The 27,514-nt window shown below is 44.1% G+C and overlaps 1 protein-coding gene across 4 annotated transcripts in view; it reads left to right on the forward strand.

Moving 5' to 3' along the window:
- The window catches only part of NUP93 (nucleoporin 93), a 99,779-nt gene extending 76,533 nt beyond the window's left edge, over positions 1-23,246 (forward strand). For all 4 annotated transcript variants that reach the window (XM_012755766.3, XM_075995654.1, XM_012755768.3 and 1 more), the window contains 17 exons: positions 330-404; positions 2,732-2,821; positions 4,365-4,504; positions 9,719-9,851; positions 10,630-10,787; positions 11,872-12,037; positions 12,325-12,418; positions 13,253-13,444; positions 14,342-14,468; positions 14,584-14,656; positions 14,911-14,955; positions 16,475-16,591; positions 17,310-17,428; positions 18,350-18,467; positions 18,951-19,034; positions 20,482-20,610; positions 22,979-23,246. In XM_012755766.3, coding sequence (XP_012611220.2) covers positions 330-404; positions 2,732-2,821; positions 4,365-4,504; positions 9,719-9,851; positions 10,630-10,787; positions 11,872-12,037; positions 12,325-12,418; positions 13,253-13,444; positions 14,342-14,468; positions 14,584-14,656; positions 14,911-14,955; positions 16,475-16,591; positions 17,310-17,428; positions 18,350-18,467; positions 18,951-19,034; positions 20,482-20,610; positions 22,979-23,089 — 1,971 coding nt within the window. In that variant the 3' untranslated portion in view covers positions 23,090-23,246. The remainder of the gene's footprint in view (positions 1-329; positions 405-2,731; positions 2,822-4,364; positions 4,505-9,718; positions 9,852-10,629; positions 10,788-11,871; positions 12,038-12,324; positions 12,419-13,252; positions 13,445-14,341; positions 14,469-14,583; positions 14,657-14,910; positions 14,956-16,474; positions 16,592-17,309; positions 17,429-18,349; positions 18,468-18,950; positions 19,035-20,481; positions 20,611-22,978) is intronic.
- Positions 23,247-27,514: the final 4,268 nt, after the last annotated feature.

A 27,514-nucleotide genomic window follows, 5' to 3' on the forward strand; every position in this document is an offset into this window, starting at 1 on the left:
TTGCCTGATACAATTGATGGAAACAGGAGGCCCACCGATAAAAGTGATGGCCTCACAAGTGAAACAGTCATTGAGGTTTCAGTAGGGTTTATCCAGCCTCCTATTATTTTTTAGTTAATCCAGTCCAGTGCCTGCTCTCTTCCCATGTGCTCATGGTAAGAAAGTTGCATTTTATTGAAATCCCTAAAACCATCTCATTTTGAAGAAATCTTAACTAGGAAACAGACTCCTCACAGCTCTGTTAAAGACACGGATGTTTATGTGACTTTTATTTCTTCACATGACTGAATACTGTTCTTAACCAATTCTGAACGTGTGTTTATCCACAGCCAAGTTACATCAGTGATGGGGGACCCCCTGGTCGCAGCTCTCTGGATAGCATCGAGATGGCCTACGCCCGGCAGGTGAGGGTGTGCCCAAGGAAGACTTAACCCAGGAAAGTCCTTTATGAGCCTCTGGGGAACAAAAGGGAGCAAAGACTCCATGTGAAGGTCAAACCCCGAAAGCAAGTTGAGTTTTCATTTAGAGGACTGGTTAATATTTTGCCATATAGGCCACTGAGGAATTCTATCAAATAGGGTAATAGAATGACTCAGATTTGATTTGGGGAAGTTGAAATCTGTCCTCTACACTGACCAAGACATCTCAGTTTGCATTTTTGGCAATAGCCCTATGTAGAGTAAAGCCTTGAGCAACTGCACTGCTTAACAAATGGAGTTCTGTATTAACTGAATTACATGTTAGGCTGATGGTATTAGCAGAAATCCTCCATTCACTCCTTGCTGAGAGAAATTTCCTAAACACTTTTCTGCCTTGTTAAGCATGTGGTATTGAACATGGCTTAATATCATTGTTGTTTTGGAAGAGCTCATGATATTTTGGGGATCAAGCTTCTGGTTGTAGATCACGGCCGTGCAATAACGAGGCTGTGGATTGAGGTGCTTTGTGCTAATAAGCACGGGAATTCTGTTGGACTGAAAGTGGAATTGATTTTTTAAATAAAGCAGTGCCAGCTGACTCTGTGTTTTATTGTAGTTTGCCACTTTCCCCCACAAAGTATCAAGAAAGGAGAACATTCCTGTTTCTTAAATTGAAGGTAGTGGGCTTCCATCCCCTTAAGATCATCCTGTATCAGAATTGGCCCAGGAACATTGCTCAGCCATAACCACCTCCCATGATTCTTTGAGGAGAACACATCAGTGCCACTTGTGACCCTCAGCAGTACCCATCTCCTTCCTTCCCTCCAACTTGGGTGGTTGGAGGCAGAAGCAGATAGCAACCGTGGAGGTGAGCAGTGGGCATGGAACTATCAGGCCCTGTGCTCCATAACAGGTCTCTATCTTCAGCCACCAGTTTATTAGCCAGTGGAGTTCTGTACTAACTGGATTACCTGGTTGGTTGATTAGCAGAAGTGACTCTTTCATCCCTCGTTGAGAGAAATTTTCTAAGTGCTTTTTTAAAAGTCCCTCCCCCATCAGTGTACCATTGCCACTTCAAACTGCAGGTGGCTGAAGCCAGCTTTAACAGCTTCCCACAGCTGAGTTCTCCCTCCTTCTGACTCATGTTTTACCACCAGCCTCCATTTATTTCCTTCTGCTCCAGTTTTTAGATCCTATTTCACCTGCACATCTGTACACTTTAAATTTCACCTTCAGTATAGGACTGGCTTCATCCATGGCCATGAAGAGAGGCCTAATGAAATTATAAGTTTCTGAGGAGAGAAACTATATCTTCTACATCTGCAAAGACTAAAACTTCATAAAACTAACATTTTATAGCACCTAGGACACCACCACGCCATGTTTATGTCTGTTTACATGGCCGTCTCTCCAGTGGAGAGTGAATCTTTATATCCCATGTTGAACACAGTACCTTGCAAAGTGAAGGCCCCTAGTAAATGCTTGTTGAGTGAATAAGCACTACCTTATAGTTTAAAACCACTTTATTTAATCTTTATAATAGCCCCGGGAGCTAAGTGACACCAATGTTCCCCATTTAAAGTAGAGAAAATGAAGGTTCAGTGGGGTCATGATTTGTCTAACCCCTCCTTTGTTCAGTCTTTGGTAAAGCAAAGACTTCAAATACAAAGTGAAACCTTCCACAAGAATAGAGCTTACTCATTATTTTAGTTCTTTTAAAATAAAATCCGAAGTAATAGTGGCTTTCCCATACCTTAAACCTCACATAGGTGGTATTTCTTGAGAAAATTTTACCTAAAGGCCATAATTCTTTCCAGGAGTAATGGATATTCCAAGTATGCAGCAACTGCTATTCCAGCACATGTGAATGGGGCTGTACCCTGACATTCCGCACTCAGTCCATGAGACCTGGACAAGGGGCCATTCAGTCCTTTTGCCAGAATTTTACCGAACTTTGCTTTGGTTCTTAGGAAGCAGCAACCAGAGACCTTCCATTGTTTCATCTTCCACTTGTCCTTGCTCCCTGGGACAGAGAGTCACAGAACTGCCTGTGGCACTCCTCCCACCAGACCGCCCTGCTCCCATTTATCCTGTGTTTGGAGGGCTGGGATAACAATTATCTTTGGTGTGTGCCCACAGCTCAAACACGAGGCTAGGGAGCTGGCTAGTGTGGATAGCTCAGCCACTCCGAGGAAGGAAAAGTTGGCTGAATTTTCTGCTGACCATTTCCTGGCTTCAGAACTGCTTCAGAAGGTTTTAAAAAGAAGTGAAAATAGAAATCGTGCCATTTACTTTGCTTTTCATCATTTCAGATTTATATCTATAACGAGAAGATTGTAAGCGGGCACCTGCAGCCTAACCTTGTGGACCTCTGCACTTCCGTCGCAGAGCTGGATGATAAGGTAGTGCCCAGAGAGGGCCTGGGGAGAAAGCCGGGGCCGGTGTTCAGATGGGATTAGCAGCCTGCTGACTTGGCCAAAATGAGCTGCAGAGGCACTCCGTTCTGTGGAATAAAATGTTAACTCTTCTCCAGAGTTTTATTTTAAATAATTTGGGGTGGTTTTCTTGATGATGTTTTTTTTTAAGTGCATATTCAAAAGACCCAGCTAGCATCAGTTAATGGTCACAGGAGTTCTCCTCCAGCTATATTTGCTTTGATGTCCTGTCAGTCTTTGACTCCCTGTTCACCATTTTTCTTCCTTAGACAGACTAATGAGCTCTTTAACAAGAGCTGGATTGTAAAGGTGATGCAGTTTTCACACCTGTGAGCCCCTTAGACTCAACTCGGGTGGGATCTTTGTGAGCATTCTTCATATACATACCACTGGTTCCCTTACACACACACACACACACACACACACACACATACACACACACACAGAGTCTTTTATTCTCCTATTCTCAACTCTTATCGATGGGTGAGTGGGTGGGTTAGTAGATGGCTAGGAGGAAGGAAAAAAGGAGGAAAGATATTATGGAAACAAGCACACATACACAGATTTTTTTTTTTTTTTGGTCTTTTCAAAGATGGATCTAACTTTTAATTTTTTAAAAACAGTAAAATATAAGGCAATATGAACAGACCTAAAGAAAAAAGTACAAATTCACCAAACATCCCACCACAGAAAGAGTCGCATTTGGCTGGATATTCTACAGTTTTAATTTTTGAGAGAGATCATGAGAACAGGCTTTTCTCTTTTGCTTTGAAAAAAGTGTAAATGTGCTTTTCTCTAAACGGTGCTGTCCTCCGAGGATTCTTAAGTTTAGAGTATTGCCAAGGGTTCAGGGAACACATTTTTAAAGAGATTTATAGGTGGAGGATTCTGGGGATGGGGGTCCCAGCTGTGTGGTGGTAACACAAAGAAAGAATGCCCACTCCTTCCCTGGGAGGTGTCTTTTGAAGGGCGCGAGCGGGAAGGAGAATGGGAAGCTGTGGCGCTCACCGGATGGGATAAGAGCAGTGGCCCCTGGAGAGGCTCTGGGAGGACAAAACCTGTATTATTTAGGTTAAACTCTTATTTTAAGCCTTAAGAAACTCAAATAACCTTGTAAGGACTAAAATGCAGCTACTTGAGTTTAAACTCCTAGAGCTTTGGATGATTATAAATGTATTCACTCTCTCTTAAGGGATAACCCACAGAGATTCAATGTTCTTGTTACTTCTGTGTGCTTTTAATTATGAGGTGGTTATGTCAGACCCGGAATGTAATTGATCTGAAGCCAACTCGGGCAAGAGCGGGGGTGCCCTTCGGGGGTGGGAGCTCTGAAGGCGGACAGGGCAGAGACGCAGCTTCTGCGCTGAGCTTAAGCTTGCGGGTCTCAGACAGACGGCGTTAACCTCACCCCCTCCTCATCCTGCCTGCCTTTGAGATCATGGTCCCATGAGGAGCCAAATAACTGCTCCAGCCCTGCAGCATTGTCACGTGCAGTCTCGTTTATGTGCAGAGCATTTCTGACATGTGGACCATGGTAAAACAAATGACAGACGTGTTGTTGGTGCCAGCGACTGATGCCTTGAAGAGCCGCAACAGCGTGGAAGTGCGCATGGAGTTTGTCAGGCAGGCCTTGGGGTACCTGGAGCAGAGGTAAGGCGGCAATAGCACAGTGGAGCTGGTGTTCGCAGCCCCAGCAGTAAACCGTTTCTCAGGTCTGAAGTAGCCCTTGGGCTAAGTGCGCTGTAGCTGGTATAATTTAAGATTTATTATATTAGATTGAACAAGTCTGAGAGGTGTAATCCTGTTTTCAGAAACACTTCCCTACCAGGACTGGTTCTGCAGTGGTATCAAATTACACATGTAAAATCACAGTTAGTGGGAGCGGTGTTAGACTTCTCTTTTTCTCAGCTCTCTGTCCCTTTACTGGGAGACGTCATGATGCCTTAGATCATAATCTTGTTTCCTAATGTGGCTCAGCCATTGCTCCTTAGGCCCTTGTTTTCTCTCAGCATTTTAATTTTCACTCCCAGCGATATTACCACCTTCAAACCTTAGGACGGCCCCTAATCTTGTTTCCTTTTGACTCTACTCATTTAATCCCTGTGAGTCAAGGTCCTTCCCAGCTGCCAGTGCCTGTGACTTGTGCCTGTGTCTCTTTGCCATCTCCTCACTAATCGGAATTGGCCACTGAAGGGTTTGTGGCTGCGCCTTTGTGCCTTATTGTCTCCTTTAGTAGGACCATGCCATTCATCCCTCCCTGCAGACACTCCTTCCAACTCTGAATTGGCCAGCAAGGGTTGTCATGAGTGTGCAACAGACTCTCCTTATTTTAGAGACAGGGTGCTGGGCCTCTCCCTGCTGCCTCAAGAAGAGAAAGTGAATACACTTGCTAAGTTGCAGGCCTTTGCCACTGAGCCTGTACCCGCCAGCAGCTCTGTAGTGTGGTCACCCTTTGTCAATAAAATATACTTCATTAGGAAGTCATAAGATTTCCTTGTATGTAACTGAGGGAATTCAGAGTTGGTACAGCAGAGAATAGTATTTATGCCAAATACTATGTTAATTATATAATAGCTACATGAAATGAACACCATCAGACATTTCACACTCATTAGCCTCTATTCCTTTTTTTATTACTAAGAGAAATCTAGAATTCCAAATGTTTTTTTATTTCCCTACCATAGGTATAAGGGTTTGTAAAATAATACATCAAGCTTTAGCTAAATTTTTGTTATTGGGTTTTGGATGTATCACTCTTTAGCCATAAAGAATCCAATGTATGAAAGGCCGGGCGTGGTGGCTCACGCTTGTAATCCTAGCACTCTGGGAGGCCTAGGTGGGCGGATTGCTCAAGGTCAGGAGTTCAAAACCAGCCTGAGCGAGACCCCGTCTCTACTATAAAAAATAGAAAGAAATTAATTGGCCAACTAATATATATATAAAAAAATTAGCTGGGCATGGTGGCACGTGCCTGTAGTCCCAGCTACTTGGGAGGCTGAGGGCTACTCAGGAGGCTGAGGCAGAAGGATTGCTTAAGCTCAGGAGTTTGAGGTTGCTGTGAGCTAGGCTGACACCATGGCACTCACTCTAGCCTGGGCAACAAAGCGAGACTCTGTCTCAAAAAAAAAAAAAAAAAAAAAAAGAATCCAATGTATGTAGTAGTATATATTTGTTACAAGTCAGAAAAATATGAGTCATAATTTCTTATACTGTATAAAAACCTTCAGGAATTTTTTGTTTAATTGGTATATATGAGTATGTGACTGCTCATGACTGTTTTCCTCGATCAACCTAATTCTTAACATTGGTGCTTGACTTCACTGATGATACCAGGCTGCATTCCTTGGTTTTATATCTCTGGTAAGCTATCCCTTTTTTTTAATTATTCTTTTCATTTAGTTTTTAACCCTTAGCACTCGGATGTCGAGTGTGACTCGACACGGTTAGCAAAAATTATAGAGATTAAAATTACTCTTTGAATGTATCAATAATTTGAAATATAAAAAAATCCATCGAAATAAATAAATTTGTATAAAAAGAAACTCCAGTTTTTTATTCTGCCACGCTTTGTAAAATCTGGGGTATTTAAAAAATTAAATCCCAAGTAGAATAAAGGAATCAAAAAAAAAGCAACCGAGTGCAAAGATTTAAAAATTACCTTGCTTCATTAATTCCTTTAACAGTGCTTCTTGAATCTGTTTGGGAATTTCCTATCCACAATTATTGTAATCATATTTTCTTTTTCCCTATAGTGTCATCACTCTCTGATGATATTTTTTTTAAGTTTTTATTGTTAACTTTTGACAAAGGGGATCTTTTAAAATAATTATACTCAGTTTTAAAATATTTTTGCTTATGCTAATCCACTGACAGTATTCATACAATAGTTCATGTGATGTAATGCAACAGATGGCAAAAGGGGGACCCAGGCCCAAATAATTTTTTTTTTTTTTTTTTTTTTTTGAGACAGGATTCTCACTCTGTCACCCAGGCTGGAGCGCAGTGGTATGATCATAGCTCATTGTAGCCTCCAACCCCCGGGCTCAGGCAATCCTTCTGGCTTAGCCTCTTGAGTAGCTAAGACCACAGGTGTGCAGTACCGTATCTGGCAAATTTTTTAATTTTTTTTACAGAAGGGTCTTGCTATGTTGCCCAGGCTTGTTTTCAACTCCTGACCTCAAGCGAGCTTTCCACCTTGGCCTCCTAAAAGACTGGGATTACAGGCGTGAGCCACTGTACCTGGCCTGAAATAATTTTTTAATTATAAGGCTGAAATGTTGATAAAATATAGGACTGGTCTATCTTTTTCCTGCCACGCTCCAAGATTTGAGGCAGGATATATATTTCTTAGCCCTAAAGGAATTTAAGCTTCCTCTTCTTCAACTTAGGCCCTTGCCACAGCTCATGAGTTGTCTTAATTCAAGTTGGAAGAAATGGTAGTGGGCATTTTGTCCTGGCTGCAACAGGACTCTTTATCCATTCTCTTCTTTCAAATACTTCCAGTAGTGGGAAACTCATTACATTTGTTAAATTGATTTTTAGTTTTTGTTGTAAAAATGATACATACTTATTATAGAAATTCTGGAAGATGCTAAAAAGAGGACCTGAAAATAGAGGGGAGGTCCTCTAAACCTTATATCCAGTGGGTTCTATTTCTTTTTCCCACTGTTGTATTTCTTTTCCCACTGTTTTTAACTTATGAGTATTTTGATTTTATTTTTTACAGTTATGATCCAAATGTGTCCAATATGCGATTTTGTATAGTTCAACTCTTTGTCACTATCATTTTCATAACTGCATAAAATTTCATTGAATCTGTTTTCTATAATTAACATTTGGGTTATTTCTGTCTCTCACTATCTCTCACTAACTCATTCTCTCACTCACTAACTCACTGTCTTCAGTTACTGTACCTGGTGTTGAACATCTGTGTATATGGAACACCTTATTTTTTGAGACAGTCTGTTTTATTTTGGACACGAACATGTTTAGAAAGTCCTTTATTATATTAACCACATATTTGGGTATCTGTAACTTGGACTATTTAATCTTGGTATAGAAGCACTTACAAACATAAACACTACAGGAGATTTTAAGAAGCATGCTAGCAAATAAATGAAGAAGGAATGATAGTCATCATTTTGTAACCACCAGTGTAGTAGCTGGTTCAGCAAGGACTGTCAGTAGAAACTAAAACAATCGGATGAAAGAAAGATTGTGAACAGAATATTTACATGACCTCAATGAGTTACCCGACAGATTACTTATTAATTACAAAGGAAATAATATTAAATTATAATGGAGAAATCTGGTTGGACAGCACCTTTTAACCAAGTGAATCAAATCTAGTGTTACCCATAATGAAGCAAACTAATGTTACCTACCTCATTGTGGGACTCAGTGGAAAGTACCAACATCAGCTGTGTAGAGTTATTGGCAAAAAAGTTGAACCCGAATCAAATCGTGAGGAAATGATCCAGCTATTGAGACATTTTACCAGACAGCTGGCCTGGATTCTTTATAACAAGTCAGTGTCAGCCAAGTGTAGTGGTGCACACCTGTACTTCTAGCTACTCAGGAGGCTGAGGTGGGAGGATTGCTTGAAGCCAGGAGTTCGAGGCTATAGTGCACTATGATTGCATCTGTGAATCATGACTGCACTCCAGCCTGGGCAACACAGTGAGACCATGTCTTTTTTAAAAATATAGATATGTCAGTGTCATGAAAGACAAAAAAGGTGGTTGAATTACCTTATTTATTTATTTATTTATTTATTTATTTATTTATTTATTTATTTATTTGAGACAGAGTCTCGCTTTGTTGCCCAGGCTAGAGTGAGTGCCATGGCGTCAGCCTAGCTCACAGCAACCTCGAACTCCTGGGCTCAAGCAATCCTGCTGCCTCAGCCTCCCGAGTAGCTGGGACTACAGGCATGTGCCACCATGCCCAGCTAATTTTTTCTCTATATATTTTTAGTTGACCAATTAATTTCTTTCTATTTTTAGTAGAGATGGGGGTCTCACTCTTGCTCAGGCTGGTTTCGAACTCCTGACCTCGAGCAATCCACCCACCTCGGCCTCCCAGAGTGCTAGGATTACAGGCATGAGCCACCGCGTCCAGCTGAATTACCCTAGATTAAGGGAAATGAAAGTGGCTTGATAATTGCCATGTATTTCCTTGGTTGGATCCAGGATTTTAAATGAAAACAAACTATAAGGGATGTTATTAAGAAACAAATAATGGGTTATGATTTAGATGGTAACATATTAATGTTAAATTTCTCAGTGTCATAATGGTATTGAGGTTAGGTAGGAGAATGTTCCTAGTTCTTAGCCACATAGTAAGAATTTACAGATGAGCTGGTACCTGGTTTATATAATGTTTTCAAATGGTTCTGGAAAAACAAAACACATATTGTGGATAGAGAAAACATGCACACAAATGTTAAAAATTGATGAATCTAGGTAAAAGGTATATTCATGTTCATTGAACCATTCTTTTAACTTTGTAGGTTTGAAATATTTCAAAATAAAATGTTTAAAAACAACCCACTAGTATTAGGCTGTGAGCTGGAACAGTTATTATTCTGCACATCAGCTCTTAAAGCATTTGAAGTCCACAGTTGTATTCCCTCAGCGATTCTTTCGTGTATCAGCAGTGATGAGAAATCTTTACAGTGATCCAGTGCCCGCTGAATAGATAATGTCGTTTGCATCATTAACCGTGTACTCTTTCCTCTTCTGTGTTGGGTTTGAAGTCCAGGCCGTGCCCTGCAGAGTTCACAGTGTAACGTCACGGATATGGACATAAATGTGTGTAGTGTATGTGCATTCACCCCTGTTCTTTCCTTTACAATTTTTCCAGTTATAAGAATTACACGCTGGTGACTGTCTTCGGAAATTTGCATCAGGCCCAGCTGGGCGGGGTGCCTGGGACTTACCAGCTGGTTCGAAGTTTCCTAAACATTAAACTTCCAGCCCCCTTGCCTGGACTTCAGGTACTGGCAGCTTTCTCTGTGTGATCACTTATGCTCCCAGATAGGCGTTTTCAGAGGTTATGTGTGGAGACTGCTGGGTGGAGAAGAGAACAGAGAGGGGTTAATGAAGGATAGAAGCTGAAAGATGTCTTAGGAGGCTAACAGTGTAGGAGTCCAGGCAAGGTACAGGGGAGAGATTTCATTGATTTCTGGACATGTTGTGCGGACAAGTGACAAAAGCAGATTTAGGATAGGTAAGCTGTAGTATCAGGAGAGTGGGAACAGATCTGCCTCTCTGATCCCTGATGCCTCACAGTGTTTGATACCAGGATACTCAATAAAAAGTGTATAACCTTCTAGAAACTCAAGTACAGTGATGATGAGGGTCTCTTATTGGTCAGTGATGTCTTTAGCCCTCGGTTTGTGGGGTTGTTAGGAGCGTGTGTCTGCACGTTATCACAGAAGAACACACACCCGGTTACTGCAGGCCACTGGGATTCCACAGAGAAGCCACAGGGCTGGCCTTGGATCAGGTAGGGTACCAGTGCTTTGGAGGAAAAGCTCTGAAGCCACACGGCAACTTAACAGCTTGCTCTGAACAAATTACTTAACTTCCTTGTGCCTCAGTCTCCTTGTTTGTAAAACAGGGAGGAGGAGGGTGTTAATGGTTCTTACCTCATGGAGTTCTTCTGAAGATTAAGTGACTTAGTACAGGAAAGGGGCTTAGCTGGGTGTCAGCTCATCAAAAAGCAGTCAGCTTTTACTTCTTTATTTTGAGCATTTATCTTTCCTCTTTTAGGATGGGGAGGTGGAAGGCCATCCCGTGTGGGCGTTAATTTATTACTGCATGCGCTGTGGAGACCTGCTTGCTGCTTCACAAGTGGTTAATCGAGCCCAGCACCAGCTGGGAGAATTTAAAACCTGGTTCCAGGAGTACATGAACAGCAAAGACAGAAGGTACGGAGAATGAGGTGGCGCAGCCAGAAGCAGCCACGTGGAATCAAAGGGGTGGCCTCCACAGCGTTGTTCTCTTTTCCCTGCATGTGCCCAAAATAAGTTTCTTCTTGGGAAAAAAGGAGGTTAAGAAAGTGAGTAGAACTCTCTTGGGAATAACAAGTAGAACCATTAAAAGAGAGCCCCATTCTAACCCTGATGCCTGGACATGCATGCCTCTGTGCTTTGGGATTTTTCTGTTCCTGTAAGGGAGAGACTGTGTTTGGGAGCATGATTCAACTTATTCTAAACATCCAAGGCACATCAAGGATTCTTTATAAAATGGGACTTTTTTGTATTATACTTTTTTAACACTTAGTGCTTTTCTGGTCAACCCACTATGGAAATATTTTGTCATGTGCTTCGTAGCCTAAAGGCTAGAATTAGAAGTTAGTAATATTGAATATAATCGTTGAATTAGTTCACTAAGTGTTTTCTTCCGTTAAGGAACTGCTAGGTATTAGTGTTCCCTGGATTTTGCTAATGTAAATGGACTTAAGTTCATACTCAAACTCAGTTTATATATATGTACATGTATGTAGAAGAGATAATGGTTGTTACTCCAGTTGTACTTGTGAAAAATCAGGGATACTTTCAGCAGCATTAATAATGCCATGTCAAGAGATTGTCTTAAACCACAAGCCCCTCTCTTGCTCATATTAGAGTTTAAAGTAGGGTTTCCTCAGAGGGAGATTTGAAAGCAGGTAGTTTATTTGGGAGATGAATGAGGGAGTGTGGAGGACAGAGGAGGCTGTCCGTCACTGCTTGAGTGCTGCAGGGGGTGGAATGGAGTACTCATGCCCTCGTGTTTCTAACTGCCCCCGCAGGCCTCAGCAATTAGAGGAAGCCAGCAGGCTGAGAGACACAGGTGCTGGTAGTTGCGAGTCAGGTCAAAGCGATGGTACCAAGGGGATGGGGCAGGGACCGTGTGTGTCACCCTAGATGAAGGAACTCCTAACTCTGTTGTATGATTGGGACCTTGGGTGATTTCAGATGCCCTTGAGGATATTTACTGAGTTTGTGCCTGTCTGTTCCCTTATGTCTTTAGATTGTCCCCGGCTACGGAAAACAAGCTCCGGCTGCATTACCGCAGGGCCCTCAGGAACAACACGGATCCCTACAAGCGAGCCGTGTACTGTATCATTGGCAGATGCGACGTCACCGACAATCAGAGTGAAGTGGCGGACAAAACTGAGGACTACCTGTGGCTGAAGGCAGGCGCTGTTTCTTCTGTCCCAGCAGGGCTTTACCCCTTCCCTCTGCTCACGGTTCCCCACACAGAATTTACCTGCTTGATGTATGATGCCAATAAGGTGATCAGGGTCAGCGGATTTCTCGTCCCTTGGCCCCATTTTTTGTTGTGTAATTCCTAGGTAATAACCATAGCCTGTAACGCAGCCTCCCACTCATAGCATTAAGCAAGGCTACTGAATAACACAACCTGTGCATGTGGCTCAGGACTCGATCTGTTCCAATGCATGTGTTTCTCTTGGGGATTTAGTTGAACCAAGTGTGTTTTGATGATGACGGCACCAGCTCCCCACAAGACAGGCTCACTCTCTCACAGTTCCAGAAACAGTTGTTGGAAGACTACGGTAAGATCCTGGACGTGACCACCTTCTCTTCTCTTACCCACTTAAGGCAACTTAAGTTTTCCTCTGGGAAAGTCATTCATCTCTGAACTCTGTCCTTCCTTTAATACCTCTATGGATCTTCAAAACAAAATCCAAAAAGACCATTTCAGATTCAAGTAGAGGCCATGTGACCTTAAATGTGTATGAGTTATATGGTCATGTGTAGTAATCTGTGTCTCTCATTCTTTGAACTGCTCTGGTAGACATTTGCTTGGGGAGAGACAGAGGACTTTGCTGCTGCTTCCTGGTAGAACTTGCCAGTACTGTATCTGAGCACAAAGGAGAGAGAAAACCCTTTTCTTCTTTCTTGCCCCTCATTGTTGAGAAACTCTGGGGAAAAAAAGAAGATTCCGAATAGTGGTTAGCAGTTATTTTCTACATTTCTTTGAATGTAATTGAACTGAAGCTTCTTTGAAATCTTCATTTTTCTCCTTATTGAGTGACTCTTACAAAGGGATGAACAATCCCTTTGTAGTCCGTATTAGCGTCCTTAACTCTGTTTCACTCCCACCTAATGCAAGCAGTTTGGGTTTTACAATACGACCCCTATTTGCTAGTGATGTTGTGAAGTCTAGAGAAGGTGGAGGAACCGGGTCACATGTCACTTGGCAGTTCACTGTGTCCAGGGCCCCCTTGATTAATTCAGGTTTGTGCTGGTGCTTCCTTCCTGCCCAGCAAGTCCTGTGGGGACACGTGGCTGCTCCCTGGGGGCCAGGGCTCCCTGGGGGCCAGGGCTGCCAGTGCGCAGCTTCCTTCTGAGTTGGCTTTATCTCCTCTCCCCACTCCCCCTGCCAGGTGAGTCCCACTTTACAGTGAACCAGCAGCCCTTCCTCTACTTCCAAGTACTGTTCCTGACAGCGCAGTTCGAAGCTGCAATTGCCTTTCTCTTCCGGATGGAGCGGCTGCGCTGCCATGCTGTCCACGTGGCGCTGGTGCTGTTTGAGCTGAAGCTGCTTTTAAAATCATCAGGACAGAGTGCCCAGCTCTGTGAGTATTGGTGACTGGGTTGGCAGTAGTGTGACCACATCACATTCCACAGTGGGCAACAGTGGCCACAAAACTGCAACCGATAAGGATTTGGCAAACAGTACCAATCATGTTAGAACACTGTAGCTGTGTTAGAACACAGTTGAGCTTTTTGGATGATTAATATTAGGATTCTTGCTCCCCCCTGCTGCCCTGGATTAGTATTCCCTGGCAGGGGTGGTGAACCTGCGGCCTCAAGGCCAAATGTGGCCCTCCAGATCCCCAAGTGCAGCCCCCTGACCAAATTCTTATTTCACAGAACAGATCCCTTTACTTGTTCTGTAAAATTTGGATGCAGTCAAAAGGCTGCATTCAGGGATCTAGAAAGGCACATGTAGCCGTAAGGGCACAGGTTCCCCACTCCTGCAAGGTGCTGTACAAAGTGCTAGCTTCGTGGCCAGGCTGACTGCCTGGGGAATGGTGCAGAAGAAGCAATTCCCTTTAGGGCTCTGGCTTTAATGACATGGGAAGCCCCAAACAGCCATCCATGTGCATACATGCCCGGATGAAAGAGTCAGGGAAGGAGAGGGAGTAAAGGTGGATGAGTGGCTGCGGGAAACCCACAGGTGCAGCTCAGTCACCCTGGGCATGTGCCATAATGGTCAGTTGGGTTAGCTTTTCACTCAAAGACTCAAACACTAATAATTTACTGTAAAATGCCATTTTCTCCACTCTGTGCGTGGGGAGGAGTTGAGGACAGGGTGGTGAAGAGGGTTGGCCAACGCTGACGTTGGCAAACACTGGCTGGGCCACAGGCATAGGTGCTACTGGGTCTGTGGATTCAGCTGCCATGGTTTCTGGGTCACTCGGGTCAGAAGGGCAGTGTGGTTGTGACGCATTCTTACCCCCATGGTGTAGTGAGCCACGAGCCTGGTGACCCTCCCTGCATGCGGCGGCTGAACTTTGTGCGGTTGCTCATGCTCTACACCCGGAAGTTTGAGTCCACGGACCCAAGGGAGGCCCTCCAGTACTTCTACTTCCTCAGGTAACATTTGCTTTTGACCATTTACTTGAGCTAGTTTTAATTTCAGCCGTTCTGAGAATGACTATCAGACCCTCGTGTCCAGACCAGGAACTGAGTTGCTTTTGTTCCCTTGTAGGGACGAGAAAGATAGTCAAGGAGAAAACATGTTCTTACGCTGTGTGAGTGAGCTCGTGATAGAAAGCAGAGAGGTATGTCCGTTTCCCTTGTTCCCTTCCTCGCCCACAGTGTTCGGTGTATGTGTTCTCACGCCTGTGGTCACTGCATGTTCACCTCGGTGGGGCCTAGGGAGTTTTTGGTGTTTCCTTTGCTTTCAGTCTCACTCTTTTCTAGTTCATGTAAGACTTTTCCCATCCACCCCAGTTTCTTTCCCTCTTTTGTCTGTGAAGAATTTTGGATTATGTTTATGTCTTTGTCCAGTAAATTAACTTTTTTTCCTCCACAGTTCGATATGATTCTTGGGAAACTGGAGAATGACGGAAGTAGAAAGGTGGGTTAAATGCATCCCTAGAGAAGTGTGCATTTGCAGTTGGGGATCTGTACAGTCAAAAGAATACAGTTAGCTTTTAGAATTCACAGTACTGTACATGCAAATCTGAACCACATTGCTTAGTTTAAAACACAGGGAAAATTACAGGCCCAAATGATGACCTTGGTTTTATACACATTTGTATCTCCTTAAAATATGTTAGTTTGTGATTAGATAACTTATTTATTATGTTCAGAATATTTGTTCATACTTGCCAGGTTTTGAGCTGAGGCAGCTACATTTCTGCCATTCTCAGCTCAGAAAACATGCAAGAAAAAGAAATTGATTACTGCACCTAACTCTCCCCAGATGGAAAGTTAGAAGTGCACTTGACCTCCCGCAAAAGGCAGTTTCTGGGGGCTCAGAACTCCATGGTGACCTAGAAATGTAGCTACTCCCAGCAGCCGTAGCGATTCTTGAGGCGAGTTGTGCCCGTTGGTCATCATAGCAGAAGAGATGGAGGCCCTGTTGTCAGACACCAGTCCTCACCCTGACTCTCCCTGTGGCCTTGGGAAAGTCACTCCCCCTCAGGGACCGACTTTCTCCTTTGTAGAAATGAATGGCTTGGACCCAGCAATCTCTAGATGAGCTCACACCACTCACACCATGCAGCTCAGAAAGGGGCCAGTGACAGTGGGGGGGGGGCAGTTGGCAGGCACTGCACTGAGTGCTTTGCATGTAGTTTCTTATTTGCCACGATAACCCAAAAAGGTAGGAACCATTATTATCTGTGTTTTCCAAGTGAGGAAATGTGGACACAGTGAGGTTATTTTCTTCAAGATCACACAGCTAGTATAGTAAGAAGCGAGTTGGAGTTTGAACCCAGTCCTTCTGACCTTAGAGCCTGTGATCTTCACTGATGCCCTCTGCTGCCTCCTGAGTGGCAGGCCAGGCCTCACCAACTTGGCCGATGGAGAATCAGAATGGCTAATCAGAGATGTCACATACTTGCCTTCTTCTCCCACGATTCCTAAGGCCTATTATACTCTCCTGACCATTTGGTTGCTGTTGAGTGGTAATAATGATTTTTTTTAAATGTCCTGATACCACTTGCCATGTATTTTTTCAGCACTGAGTTTCTTTTGCCATCTGTCTTGGAAAGCAAATCCAAAATCTTTCAGATATTTTCTCTAAGCCTCCTGATATTTTTCCCTAGTTCCTACTCATCAGCAAATTTTAAATCATTGATTTCACTGACTCGGGGTCATTTTGGAAAATTTGAAAGCACAGATGTCTTATTGCTGACTCCTCTGTGCCTCCAGTGAGTCTGCCCCTTCATGTGCAGTTTCCTTGGTCTCCTTTCAGAGTTTTAATAGGGCCTTATAGCTTCAAGAAAGCAAGAGTATGAAATACATGCATTGCCCAGGGCTAGCATTTTCAGTTAAAGTAATTTTGGATCCCATTTGCTCCTCTGTGTTTAAAATAATAGCTCTGTACTTCCGTCTCTCTCTTCCTCCCCCTCCATAATTTGTCTTGTCAGCCTGGAGTCATAGATAAGTTTACTAGTGACACAAAGCCTATTATCAACAAAGTTGCTTCCGTGGCAGAAAATAAAGGACTGTTTGAAGAAGCAGCAAAGCTTTATGACCTTGCCAAGGTAAAGTGTGCCCTTTTCCTTCTTCTGCACTTAACAAATCTGTTGGCCTTTTGGCATTAAATGTACAGCCATTTCAAGAGCACCATTGTTCTCCTAGTGCTTAGGCAATTATTGGTCCCGAGTGAAATTCCCATTTTACAGAATTATTTCTGCCCGGAAGATATTTCTGGCCACACTAGAGCAATACATTGAAAGGATGTCCTGCAGGCATTGAACTGGAGTCTCACTTGACGGCAGAATAAGCATCCATCACGGTGTCAGTGGTGAAGCTGCTGGCAAAAATGCCATCATACTTACCCTCTGGGCAACCACAGACGTGCTAGTGAAAATGGTGCATTAGAGAATAAGATCACAGCTGGGCATTTTGAGAGAACTAGAATAAAAAAACCACATGGTGACTGCTAATGATTATGTGACCTAAAAAAGATTACATTCTCATCTTTTATCAGATGAGAAAAGTAGACAAAAAGGGCTGTAAGTCCTACTTTTTTTAATTAAAAATTTTCATTGAAGTATAATTATCATGTAGAAAATGTACAAATATTATGTGTACAGCTTGCTGAATTTTCTGTAGGTATCTGTAACCACCACTCAGATCAAGATACAGAACATTTTCATCCATCACCCCATTAAATGCTCTCTTTCATTTTAGTTATTTAGTTTTTCCTTTTATTCATTATTTTATTGATGATTTCCTTAATTTTAAAAACTTGAACAGAATGCAGACAAAGTGCTGGAGCTGATGAACAAACTGCTGAGCCCTGTCGTTCCCCAGATCAGTGCCCCACAGTCCAACAAGGAGAGGCTGAAGAACATGGCGCTCTCCATCGCTGAGCGGTAAGGCCAGGAGCTGGCTCTGTGGGACCCTGAGTTGCCACTGCCACTGCCAGGCCACCCGTGCCCACCTAAGTGCATGTTCAGCCTTAGTAGGTAACAGCACACAGCTTTCCAAAATGTCTCTACTAACTCACCATGCCACTAGCCCTACGTGAGAGTTCCCGTGTCCTCATACCATAACCAGCACTTGGTACTGTCAGACTAATAACAGTTTTGCCAAAGAAGAGGGTATAAAAATGTGTCTCAATATTTTATTCATGCACATTAGGTTTTTTCCCTTTTTTCCACATTAGTTTTAGTTCTGGGCAGTATGCTCATCTACACACTGTTGGATATACTTTTATTAGCCATCTCCAGAGCACTAAGGAACAAAGCTAGCGATGAATGGATGGGGAAATTCTTAGAGGTGTCTTGGCCAGTGTTTCAGAATCCACCTTTCTCCCAGTGAGTTAACACACTTTAACCAGTTTAAGTTCCAGGCTAAGGCAAAGGATGTTTTTGTGCCCTCTACAGACACTTCTAATAAAGTGATCCAGAGAAAACTGGGTTTGGGATGTTTTTCTGGACTAACACAAAAGAACATTCTTTGGCAATGAGATATCTCCACTTAGCAAACAGTCCTAGCGATGGCTGCTGGGACTTTTTCCTGTCAGGATCCCCTGCCCTTCCTGGAGATTTGGATGCTTAGATGGTGGTCAAGGCTGGAGAACCCTGTTTCATGCCAAGTATTTATAGGTGGATTCATACCAAAGCCACCGTCAACACTTGGCCATTTCAAAATAAACACCATTGTCCACTCCTTAATTAACCTCCAGAAAGTGCAAGAAGGTTTGATGCCTTTTAAAATGCTATCCCACAGTCGTGGATCACACAGAAATTCATGATACACACTTGCTTCCCCCACCCCTTTTTGTCTTTCAGGTATAGGACTCAGGGAATAAGTGCAAATAAATTTGTGGACTCCACGTTCTATCTTCTGTTGGACTTGATCACCTTTTTTGACGAGTATCACAGTGGTCATATTGATAGAGCCTTTGACGTAAGTTTCAGGAGGGGGGTTTGAAGTGCAGACTAATGTATGCCCTTGAAAATTCAAAACACGTCATGGAATTCATTTAAAACAAAGGAAGTGTCACCACCGTGCCTGTTAAATGAAGAAGGACAGGTATAATCTTGGGACTTTCAAGGGTATTTCTGTGTTGCGCCCTTTGGGGGGTTTTTTTGCTTTTTCTTTTTTTTTTTTTTTTTGTTTTGTTTTGTTTGTTTGTTTGTTTTCCCCTTTGATCTGAAAACAGGTTTCTCAAAGTAATTTGAAATCTCTGAATTTTTAAAATTATGTCAGAAAATAATTGTAAGAATTAAGTTAGTCAGCAAGTTAGAATCAAAGCCTTTGTGTGTGAGGGGGCATGGTGTTTTCTATTAAGAAGCCCTTTTGAGCATGTTACTTGCTGACTGTGTCTGAAGGGAGAGGAAATGCCTGTGAGGGCTGTGTCATGTGAGGCGGGTTGTTTGTTTTAAACAGATAATTGACCGCTTGAAGCTGGTGCCCCTGAATCAGGAAAGTGTGGAAGAGAGAGTGGCTGCCTTCAGGAATTTCAGTGATGAAGTAAGTCCTTTTCTTCCTGAGTGATAGAATTCTTTTTTTCCCCACTTCCCTGGCTTTTTGTTTTAATGTAGCTAACAACTTTAAGAGTTGTAGTTACAGTAACCATCCAGACTGAGTTTTCCAAGGTGGGTCTACTTAAAGAAATCCTAAACTCGCTTTTCTGTGCGTGCACACGTCCCCATCAGATTTTCTGAATTCCTGATTCAGAAAATACAGCCACTTCAGTGATTGACATGTGCTTAGGAAAAACAGGATTCTGGTTGATCCTGTGAAGTCTGGTTTAATTCTTTTATTATCTACATATGCTAGAGGGCGTTTTAGTGCTTAACTCTGATCTCCTTTAAGTAGTTCCACTGGGTACATGAAACACACATCATGTTCACTGCTATTCTCCTCCTGTTCCTCCTCCTCCTCCTTGAACTGTTTTGTCTAAAGAACCAAATGCAATGACCAGGGACTAAGTTATCGCCCCACAAATCCCAGGTTGCTGTCTCTCTGTAGGGTTTCTAGCATGTTGCCACGTTCCAGCCCAGGGTTCTCAGCTGGGCTGCACTCTGGAGTCTAAAAAGCCTCTAAGCCCAGGCCTTACCCTGGAGACTCCGCTTCCCCTGGTCTAGGCCGCAACTCAGACCTCCCCCATTCATTCCTCTTCTCTTGAACCACAGGTCCTCAACTCTAGACTCTAGAACCAGCTGCCTGGTTCTGGGATGTCACTAGTGGCATTTCAGTTTATAATTGTTCCTCATTAAGCAACTGTCTTTTATAAAAATCACACTTGTGTTTTAGAAGAAGTAGTAAGACCAGCTTCTGTACATAAGGAGGGGCATTGGCTGCTGTGGTACACACAGTCAGGTCTTGCCCCTTGCTGACCTCCCCTTCACACCTGCTACAGAGTCTTCCCTCAGCCACTTGTTCCTCTGTTATTTCTTGCCTTTCCTGGATGCATCTTTCATTGCATCCCAGGCTAAAGTCGTGCACCAGGCCCTGCCCTTGCAGATGCTCCCAAGGACTCTGGTGGGGTCGTGCAGATTCAGCAGAGGCAGCCTAGTGGGTTCGAGACAGTGGGGAATGGCGGGAACTGTGGAGAACTGTTGTGTACACCTTCGACCTACTGACGCACAAGGCCAGATTCTTTAATGTAATCGCTTTGCTGGCCAGATGCCATCAGCATGCTTTTGGCTGGCTGCCCCCGCCTAGGAGGAATTTCATAAAGAAGGGAGCAGGAAGAGTGACCACCTAACCTGAGCAACATCACCCGGGGATTGCTCTCCCACTTGACATTTCAGTGCCATCAGCCCCTTTTTGGTGACTGTGTAGCTCTTCACCTGGCAGCTGTGGGATGTCTTGTGTCCAGGCCTGCTTGGAGCTGCCCACCCTCCCTCCACCTTTTCTTTGGCCCTGAGGGCTTGGTCCTTTTTCCTCACTGCATGTGTTTCTCTCTGTGTAGATCAGGCACAACCTCTCAGAAGTGCTTCTCGCCACCATGAACATCTTGTTCACACAGTTTAAGAGGCTCAAGGGGACGAGTCCATCCTCAGCATCTAGGCCCCAGCGAGTCATCGAGGACCGAGACTCTGTAAGATCCCAACGTTCGCGAAAAACATTGCTGAGAACCACGTGTCTGGTTTGGAATCCTTTGCACTGTTAAGAGACCGGGTGACGCGAAACCGCTCTTTGCCCTGCTACCTGGCAGCTGGGTGAATCTTGTGTCGGGAGGCTCTCAGATCAGAGCTATCAAGTGTTAATGGGTTGCAGCTCTTCTCAAGCTAAAAAGAAAAGAAGTGCTAAGTCTGCACATAGCACCTTTTAAAAATCAAACAGAATGCTAATTTGTAGTTGATTCCACAAGAACTTCCTGGTCATTTAAAAATATAAGGTTATTTTGTGAGTCTCAGCTCACTTTCATGAAAAGCAAACACTTTTATCAAAAAACTGTATTTTTGATTAACACATTAATTTGATGCAAACTCTTGTTTCTCCTCTCATCTGTGTGTCACAGTGACCGTAGAGAGGTAACTAGGGCAGCATTTATCCCCATCTTACAGCTGAGGAAACTGAGGCCTGGAGTTGAGAAGCATCTTGCTTGCTTTTGTGCCCCACCCCCCAGGGGGTAGGTAGGTAGAGGGGCCATGTCTGGAAGCGGGTCTGTCTGACACTTGAGCCTGTGCAGCCTCCAGCAGTGCGTGGGTTAAGTAGAGTCTGGGTAGCCAGAACCCTGGGACCACACAGCATATGTTGTCTGACTGATTTGACAAAAAAAGGCAAAGGTGTTTTACCCAGTGAAACCAGGAGGTGGAAGAGTCCGGTGGTATTTTTTAAAATTACTTTCCACTCAATTTTGTATGAGACCCTTAGGACAGTGTCTAACATCTAAACCTGGTTTGGGCAGTCAAGCAGCCCGGAAAATGCTGTCTTCTGTCTCCAAGGATGTCTGTGGGCTCTCTCTACCGTGACCCCACGGGCACTGTCATTGACAGAACCTCTGTTAGTGAGTGACGGTAGCCATTTCCACCCTCAGGAATGTGGATGGCAGTGCTCGGGAGTGGTCCACTGAAGTGGTCAGCCTGTCCGTGTGTGCACCAGGGACATACAGTCTGCCACCTGCCTTGGGCAGACAAGAGACTAAATGCCAGATGTGCCAGTGGTAGGGCCACTGTGCTTGCCCCTTGGCAGGCATCTGTTTTTACAATGAAAGAAACCGAGTGTAGTGATACCAATATTGAAATGGTAGGCATTTTCTGGCACTCTGTGTGCTGCTTACAGGTCAGGGGAGGGCTTGCCCACGGAGCTGGTGGCCTGAAAGGCCACTTCCCACATCTGAAGGGAGCCATCTGAATGGCACCTTCTGTGTGTGTTTCAGTCTCTTTTTTAGGCACTTAGTTTTTACATATCATGAATAAAGCCATTCTCCTCTCTTTCTCTTACCCACCACTCTCTTTTTCTTTTTCTGAAAGTTAGGGATGGGTAGGATTGAGGAGAAGCTTATATATAAAATTGGCCTGCCCAAGAAGTAGTTTCATGGTTTACAGCAAAGTGCTGCCTGGTAATGGGGTGGGTCCTTTTGCCTGAACATCCTAGAGCTCATTTAAGGTAACTGAATTAGGCATGAAAGCCCACGTACTTTTATTCACTTCTAAAGAAGATACAATGGATATTCTCATCACAAAATAAGATTTCATTTTGTTTGGACTTTCATAAGGGCATAGACTTGCCAATTCATTGTACACATCAGGTAAAAACATTTGCCTTTCAGTTTTCTTCTGGAATGGTACTTAAGCCTAGTAAATGACGCTTCAGTTTTCCTTAAAACTGTTGTTACTGGTCCAGAAAGGTGTTTGTAAACTCTCCCTTTTTAGTTCAAATTTGGTTTAAATTTGTAGAGCCATCTTTTTCCTCCTGGAACAATCCAGGAATTCCGTACACATTGTTGCCTGGGAAGAGAGGGCCAAGCACGTGAGTCGGGCAGGGAGAGGGGAGGGGCAGGGGAGAGGAGAGCTGGACTGGAACTGCACACTCACGGCCTTTGCCTCTGCTCTTGCAGGGGCTCCGCGGGGGCCCTGGAAACTCAGATCCCCATGGAAGAAGGTGGATAGAAACCAGCCAGCAGAAGGGGGCGAGAGGCTCAGAAAACTGGAACAGGCAGTTCTTAAGCTCACGGCTGAGTCAGAGCTAGTCAGATGTGCTGGGGCGAGGCGGCTTGCCCGGCAAACCCATCTGCCTTTTGCTTGGTAGACAGGCTCGGGTGCCTGTGGAACTGGGGCCCCTGGGAACAAGCTTTGCTCACTCTGCACCCTGCCGGAGGAATGTGACAGTGGAGGGTACGACTGTCATCCGCCCACCAGGGATCTGTCCCTGACACCACAGGGTAGAGGATGGAAGAACGTGGAACAGTGCCCTGACTTGGAAGTTAACGGGTTTTCTTCTCTTCTCCCTCTTTCTCTCAGCAACTCCGAAGCCAAGCCCGCGCCCTGATTACCTTTGCTGGGATGATACCCTACCGAACGTCTGGGGACACCAACGCAAGGCTGGTGCAGATGGAGGTCCTCATGAATTAAATGCCATGCTTTGGGGGCTCCTGGGGCTGCACGCTGTCAGTACATCAGGCGCATGCGCCCACTAGCGTGGGATTTCTGGTTTTGTTTCCGTTGTGTTTTGTTTCCTTTTTTTGTATTATGTATTTTTGTCAACACCAATAAATTTGTTTGGTTTGTATTTCTTTTCAACATTCTTTTATTTTTATTGTTTGGTTTTTTCCTTTGAAATTTTGTTTACATTTTTATTTGTGTATTGGGATGAAATGCTGTCACTGCTTCTTGGGCCACAGAATGAGAGGCCCTGTGGGCACCTGTGATTTAGTTAAATTGACCTTAAATAATTAAAAATTTCCCCAAAATGAGCCAGGAAACTAAGCCTTTGGGAGTTACTTTTATTTAGATATAATATTCCATGTAGCAGAGTCGTAGTTCTTTTTCACATTTTCATTTGAATGTGAAGGCCAGCCTCAGCCTTAGAAGATTTAAGATTTATATGTGAAATATGAAATATCAAGCACTCCATGTCCTCCCTCTTCTCAGGTGTCTCCTGGGGTCCATGTGGTCCAAGATTGTCCCCCAAATTACCTGCTCTGATTACAGAATTAATCAGCTTACTGTTGTCGTATAGTCCCACTGGAGATAAAGGTGTAGACCTAGAAAAAGCCTTAAGAAAGAACATTGCAGGTGCCCAGCTCGAGCTTGAGGGAGGGGTAACCTTACCGCTGCACCCCTCTAGCTGTTCCCTGAGTGCTGGCTGCCCGGGCTTGTGCACGCCTCTGTTTCTTAAGCTCCTCTTTTCCCTTCTCTAGTGGTTAGTTCCTCTGCTTGGATGACCCCCCTTCCCCACTCAGGAAGATAATTGGCTGGGCAAGCTTATAAGTCACATTCTGAGTGTGTGACATACACAATGCAGACACTGCGTGGCATCAGCACTGTGGGTATTTGGTTCCTGAGCAGTAGGTGTCACCCATCATGGCTCTGTTTCTCCCACCACCTGTCTCAAAGTCCCGGACTAAACTGGAGAGGAGATGTGGGTGAGCATTTGGTCCTGAACGGGCGCGCCGGAGCCAGGAGACAGTGCTCTGCTGGCTTGATGGAGCACTTCCGAGGTGAGCCCTTTCCCAGGAGGATCCCCAAAGCGCCCTCAGGCACTTTTGCTCCTAGGGAGAAGTTTCTTTGTCACAGAGTATGGTCACCCTCACCATCCTCTAGTTAAAATAGTTGTTACCTTTCCTTTTGGGAAAGAGTTGATCAGTAGATAATGGAGCCATCTGCTTCCATGGGTTGGATTCCGTATTCCATCAAGGCCTGAGGGTCAGCGGTTGTGTTCTGCCCTCCGCCTCCAGTCCCATCTTGTCACCCTGGAGTGCTGCCCTCCATTGAGCTTCATTAGAAAGTCTCAGAACATGAGCCCTGCGGGAGACTTGATTTAGCAAGTTGTGCCCTGCTTTTATGCACTGATCTAATGCACTGTTAAATCAAATCAAATGATTTAACAGTGCTTTTTGAAAAAGAGCACTCTGTGGACTTTTGGTAAAGTGTGACTTGATATATGTACTTTTTAAACATTAGGTCTTACTTGCAGATAGAAATATAACAGGGCCATAAAAATGGGAGGTGGCTCAAGTTAAATCCATATTTGCCCCCGGCTAACCTCTTATTCGTTATCCCATGAGAATTGCAGGTTTGCCTTTCCTTGCATCATGCAGTCCAAATAGAACTGTGTGCCAGCCCTGCATAGGGGGGTGAGGTGCCTTTGACTGGTACATAAGACCTTAAGTCAGAAAGGAGAGAAAAGCAACCAACATATGATTCAGCTGCCCTGCTGGGCGACCTGAGTTGGGAGTGGTCACCGGTTGACAGGACCTGCTGAGAGTGAGACCTTTGTAGGAGAAGTAAGATAACTAACTTCATACCAAAAGGGCCAAGCCTCACAGAGCAAATCCCAGTTCTTGTCCCACAGGTTGATTCCATGGTCAAGCGCAGCCCTCTGGGTCCTGGCAGAGGTGAGGAGAAACAGGCTGAATTTGCAAGGCCACAGCATCAGGTTCCCACGTCCCCATGTTTACAGCTTGTGCCCAGAAGTCGTGACCTGTGACAAGTTAAGAGCCTAAAAAGTCATCGTTGGCTCACCTGTTGGAGAACTAAATCCTTTCCCTAGATGCCAGGCCATGAGTTCACTGTTTACCCCCAGGAACTAAGAAAAAGTAGCACTAGGGGTCTCTTGTCTTCCAGGGATGAGATTTCCATCTTTCTAAGGAAATCAAATGCACTTGGAGACTGGCTCAGGTGGCTTTTAGTGAACTGAATGAAAAGTTCAGAGAGAAGTACCGAATGATCTGGATCCTTTCTAGAGGCCTGGAGTTTTAATTTCATGGATTTGGGTCCTTTGATTTTTTGTTTTTAATCAAATCTTGGCTACTCAACTTCAGAGGGAAACTGAAGTGAAACTTCAGTGAGCTCTTTTACAGCAAATCCTGTAGTTTTATCACTCACAATCTAGATGGACTCAGAGACACTAGGGCCAGAATGTAGACCCAGCTCCTGCCCTCCAAGAACTCACAATCTAATTAGGGACTTAAGGACAATTGGGCAGCCACTTAATCTTTTGATGCATCATTTAAATCCTAGGGTAGGTTACTTTAACACATTAACTGCCGTATGAGTTGTATTTAATTCATGCTAGTTTTGAGCCCAGGGCCTCATGAACCATATTCTAACTCATCTCTTCACCATGGCAGCCTCATGGTGTGTAGGCAACTCACACTGCCATGCTGTAGCATACGTGTTACATGATGGGCAACCCCCTGGGTAAAACCCTGCAGTCGGTTCGTGAAAATCTTGCTGATGTTATTGACAATTTAATTGCATATAACTCGCAGAAAACGATAAAAAATAACAAATTTTTCATTAGAAAGGATTATTTTGTTTTCAAAGTTTTTATTCTATTTTCATAATAAAACACTGTGGTCCCAAGGAAAAAAGTTTTTTTTTCTACTGTGGCAGTCAATGTGTTAAGCAAAGAACTATAGACCTTTCTGCAGTGTCCAGCATTTGCTGATTTGAAGACTATTTTCTCTTTGGATTTTTACTCTTGCCCGCTCCTGGCCAAAACCCCGAATGCTAAATTTAGCAGTTACTCGCGTATACGCCAATATCCCACTGCTTTATACAGGATCTCTACAATCCTTGTTTCTGCATTAGGCATTAGAATCTTTGTCTAGTTCATTAGGTACTTCACATCACTTGCCAAATTTCCATCATGCTACTCAGGAAGTGACTTGAACATGCCAAATGCTGAGTGAGAGAATAAAACCCCCTTGCCAAATTGTTGGCAGGCCCCACGCTGACTGTGGACTCTCGCTTAACCCAGTGAGCCTCGAACCTTGCATCCAGTAAATTGGGAGAAGGTGTTACTTATAAAATTCCTGATGGAAACGTGCATTTTATATCAGTAGAGTTGGGCTTCTGCCCCTGCGTTTCTGGAATATCAGGAAGAAGTTCATAACTCAGTAACAGAAATTGTCTAGAACTGTAGAGGAAAACGAGGCTATTTTCAGGGTCCTGAATGTCCCCATTCATAATTCTAGGCTGAATCCAGAAGTCACCCCACCTGCAGACTGTCTTCTGACAGTTCCATAGTATATTCATTTCTTTCACTGGGCAGGGACAGGAGGGAAATAAATCTTTTTCTGCTACTTGTTTCTAACTGAAAAGGTCGGTGGAAAAAAAGCTTAAATCTACTAAAATGTTCTGAAAGGAAATTTCAAATGGCCTGTGCTGCTTTTCATGCACATAACTGTTGCATACGGACTAAATAGGCTGAGTATATTTATGTATCAGCCAGAGTTCAATTTCAGCAGATACTTTTAACTCCTGAGTGTGCGAGGCTGTGCTGGGTAGCCGGGCTATCCAAGTAAATCAAGCACTGTCCTCATCCCAGAGTCGTTGATCATTCTTAAGAAGCTGGTTCTTTTTTATTCTTTTTGCCAGAATCGCCTAAGTGAAGTACTCTCGGTTCTAAGCTGCTAACCCAGGGAAGGAGGAAAACTTCCTGTCCTAACCTTGGTTTTTGAAATATGCTTCTCCTGCGTGCCCTCCTGGTGTCTGGCCCAGGGTGGATCGCTCGGCAGATGTTTGCGTGAGCAGGCACTGTGCTTTGGCCCCCTGTGCCAATCCCTTCCCCAGTACCTGGATTCAGACTCATGTTTCAGCATGGGGTCCCTAAATAGGCATTCCGTCTGCAAGGTGGAAGAGAGGAATGTCTCCCAGGGTCAGCACTGGTCCGTCAAAGACAGATACTTGCAGAGCTACACAGGCAGCAGGAAGGTTGGGAAGAAGGGGGTGGAAATTTGACTTACTGTTAATAACAAAGGCCGGATCTTTAGAGGGGGAGGGGCGCTGGCAGAAGGCCAGCCTTGCCCTGGCACACTCTATACTCTGCTG

Source organism: Microcebus murinus, chromosome 20, assembly GCF_040939455.1.
Source record: "Microcebus murinus isolate Inina chromosome 20, M.murinus_Inina_mat1.0, whole genome shotgun sequence".
NCBI classification, from domain to species: Eukaryota; Metazoa; Chordata; class Mammalia; order Primates; family Cheirogaleidae; genus Microcebus; species Microcebus murinus.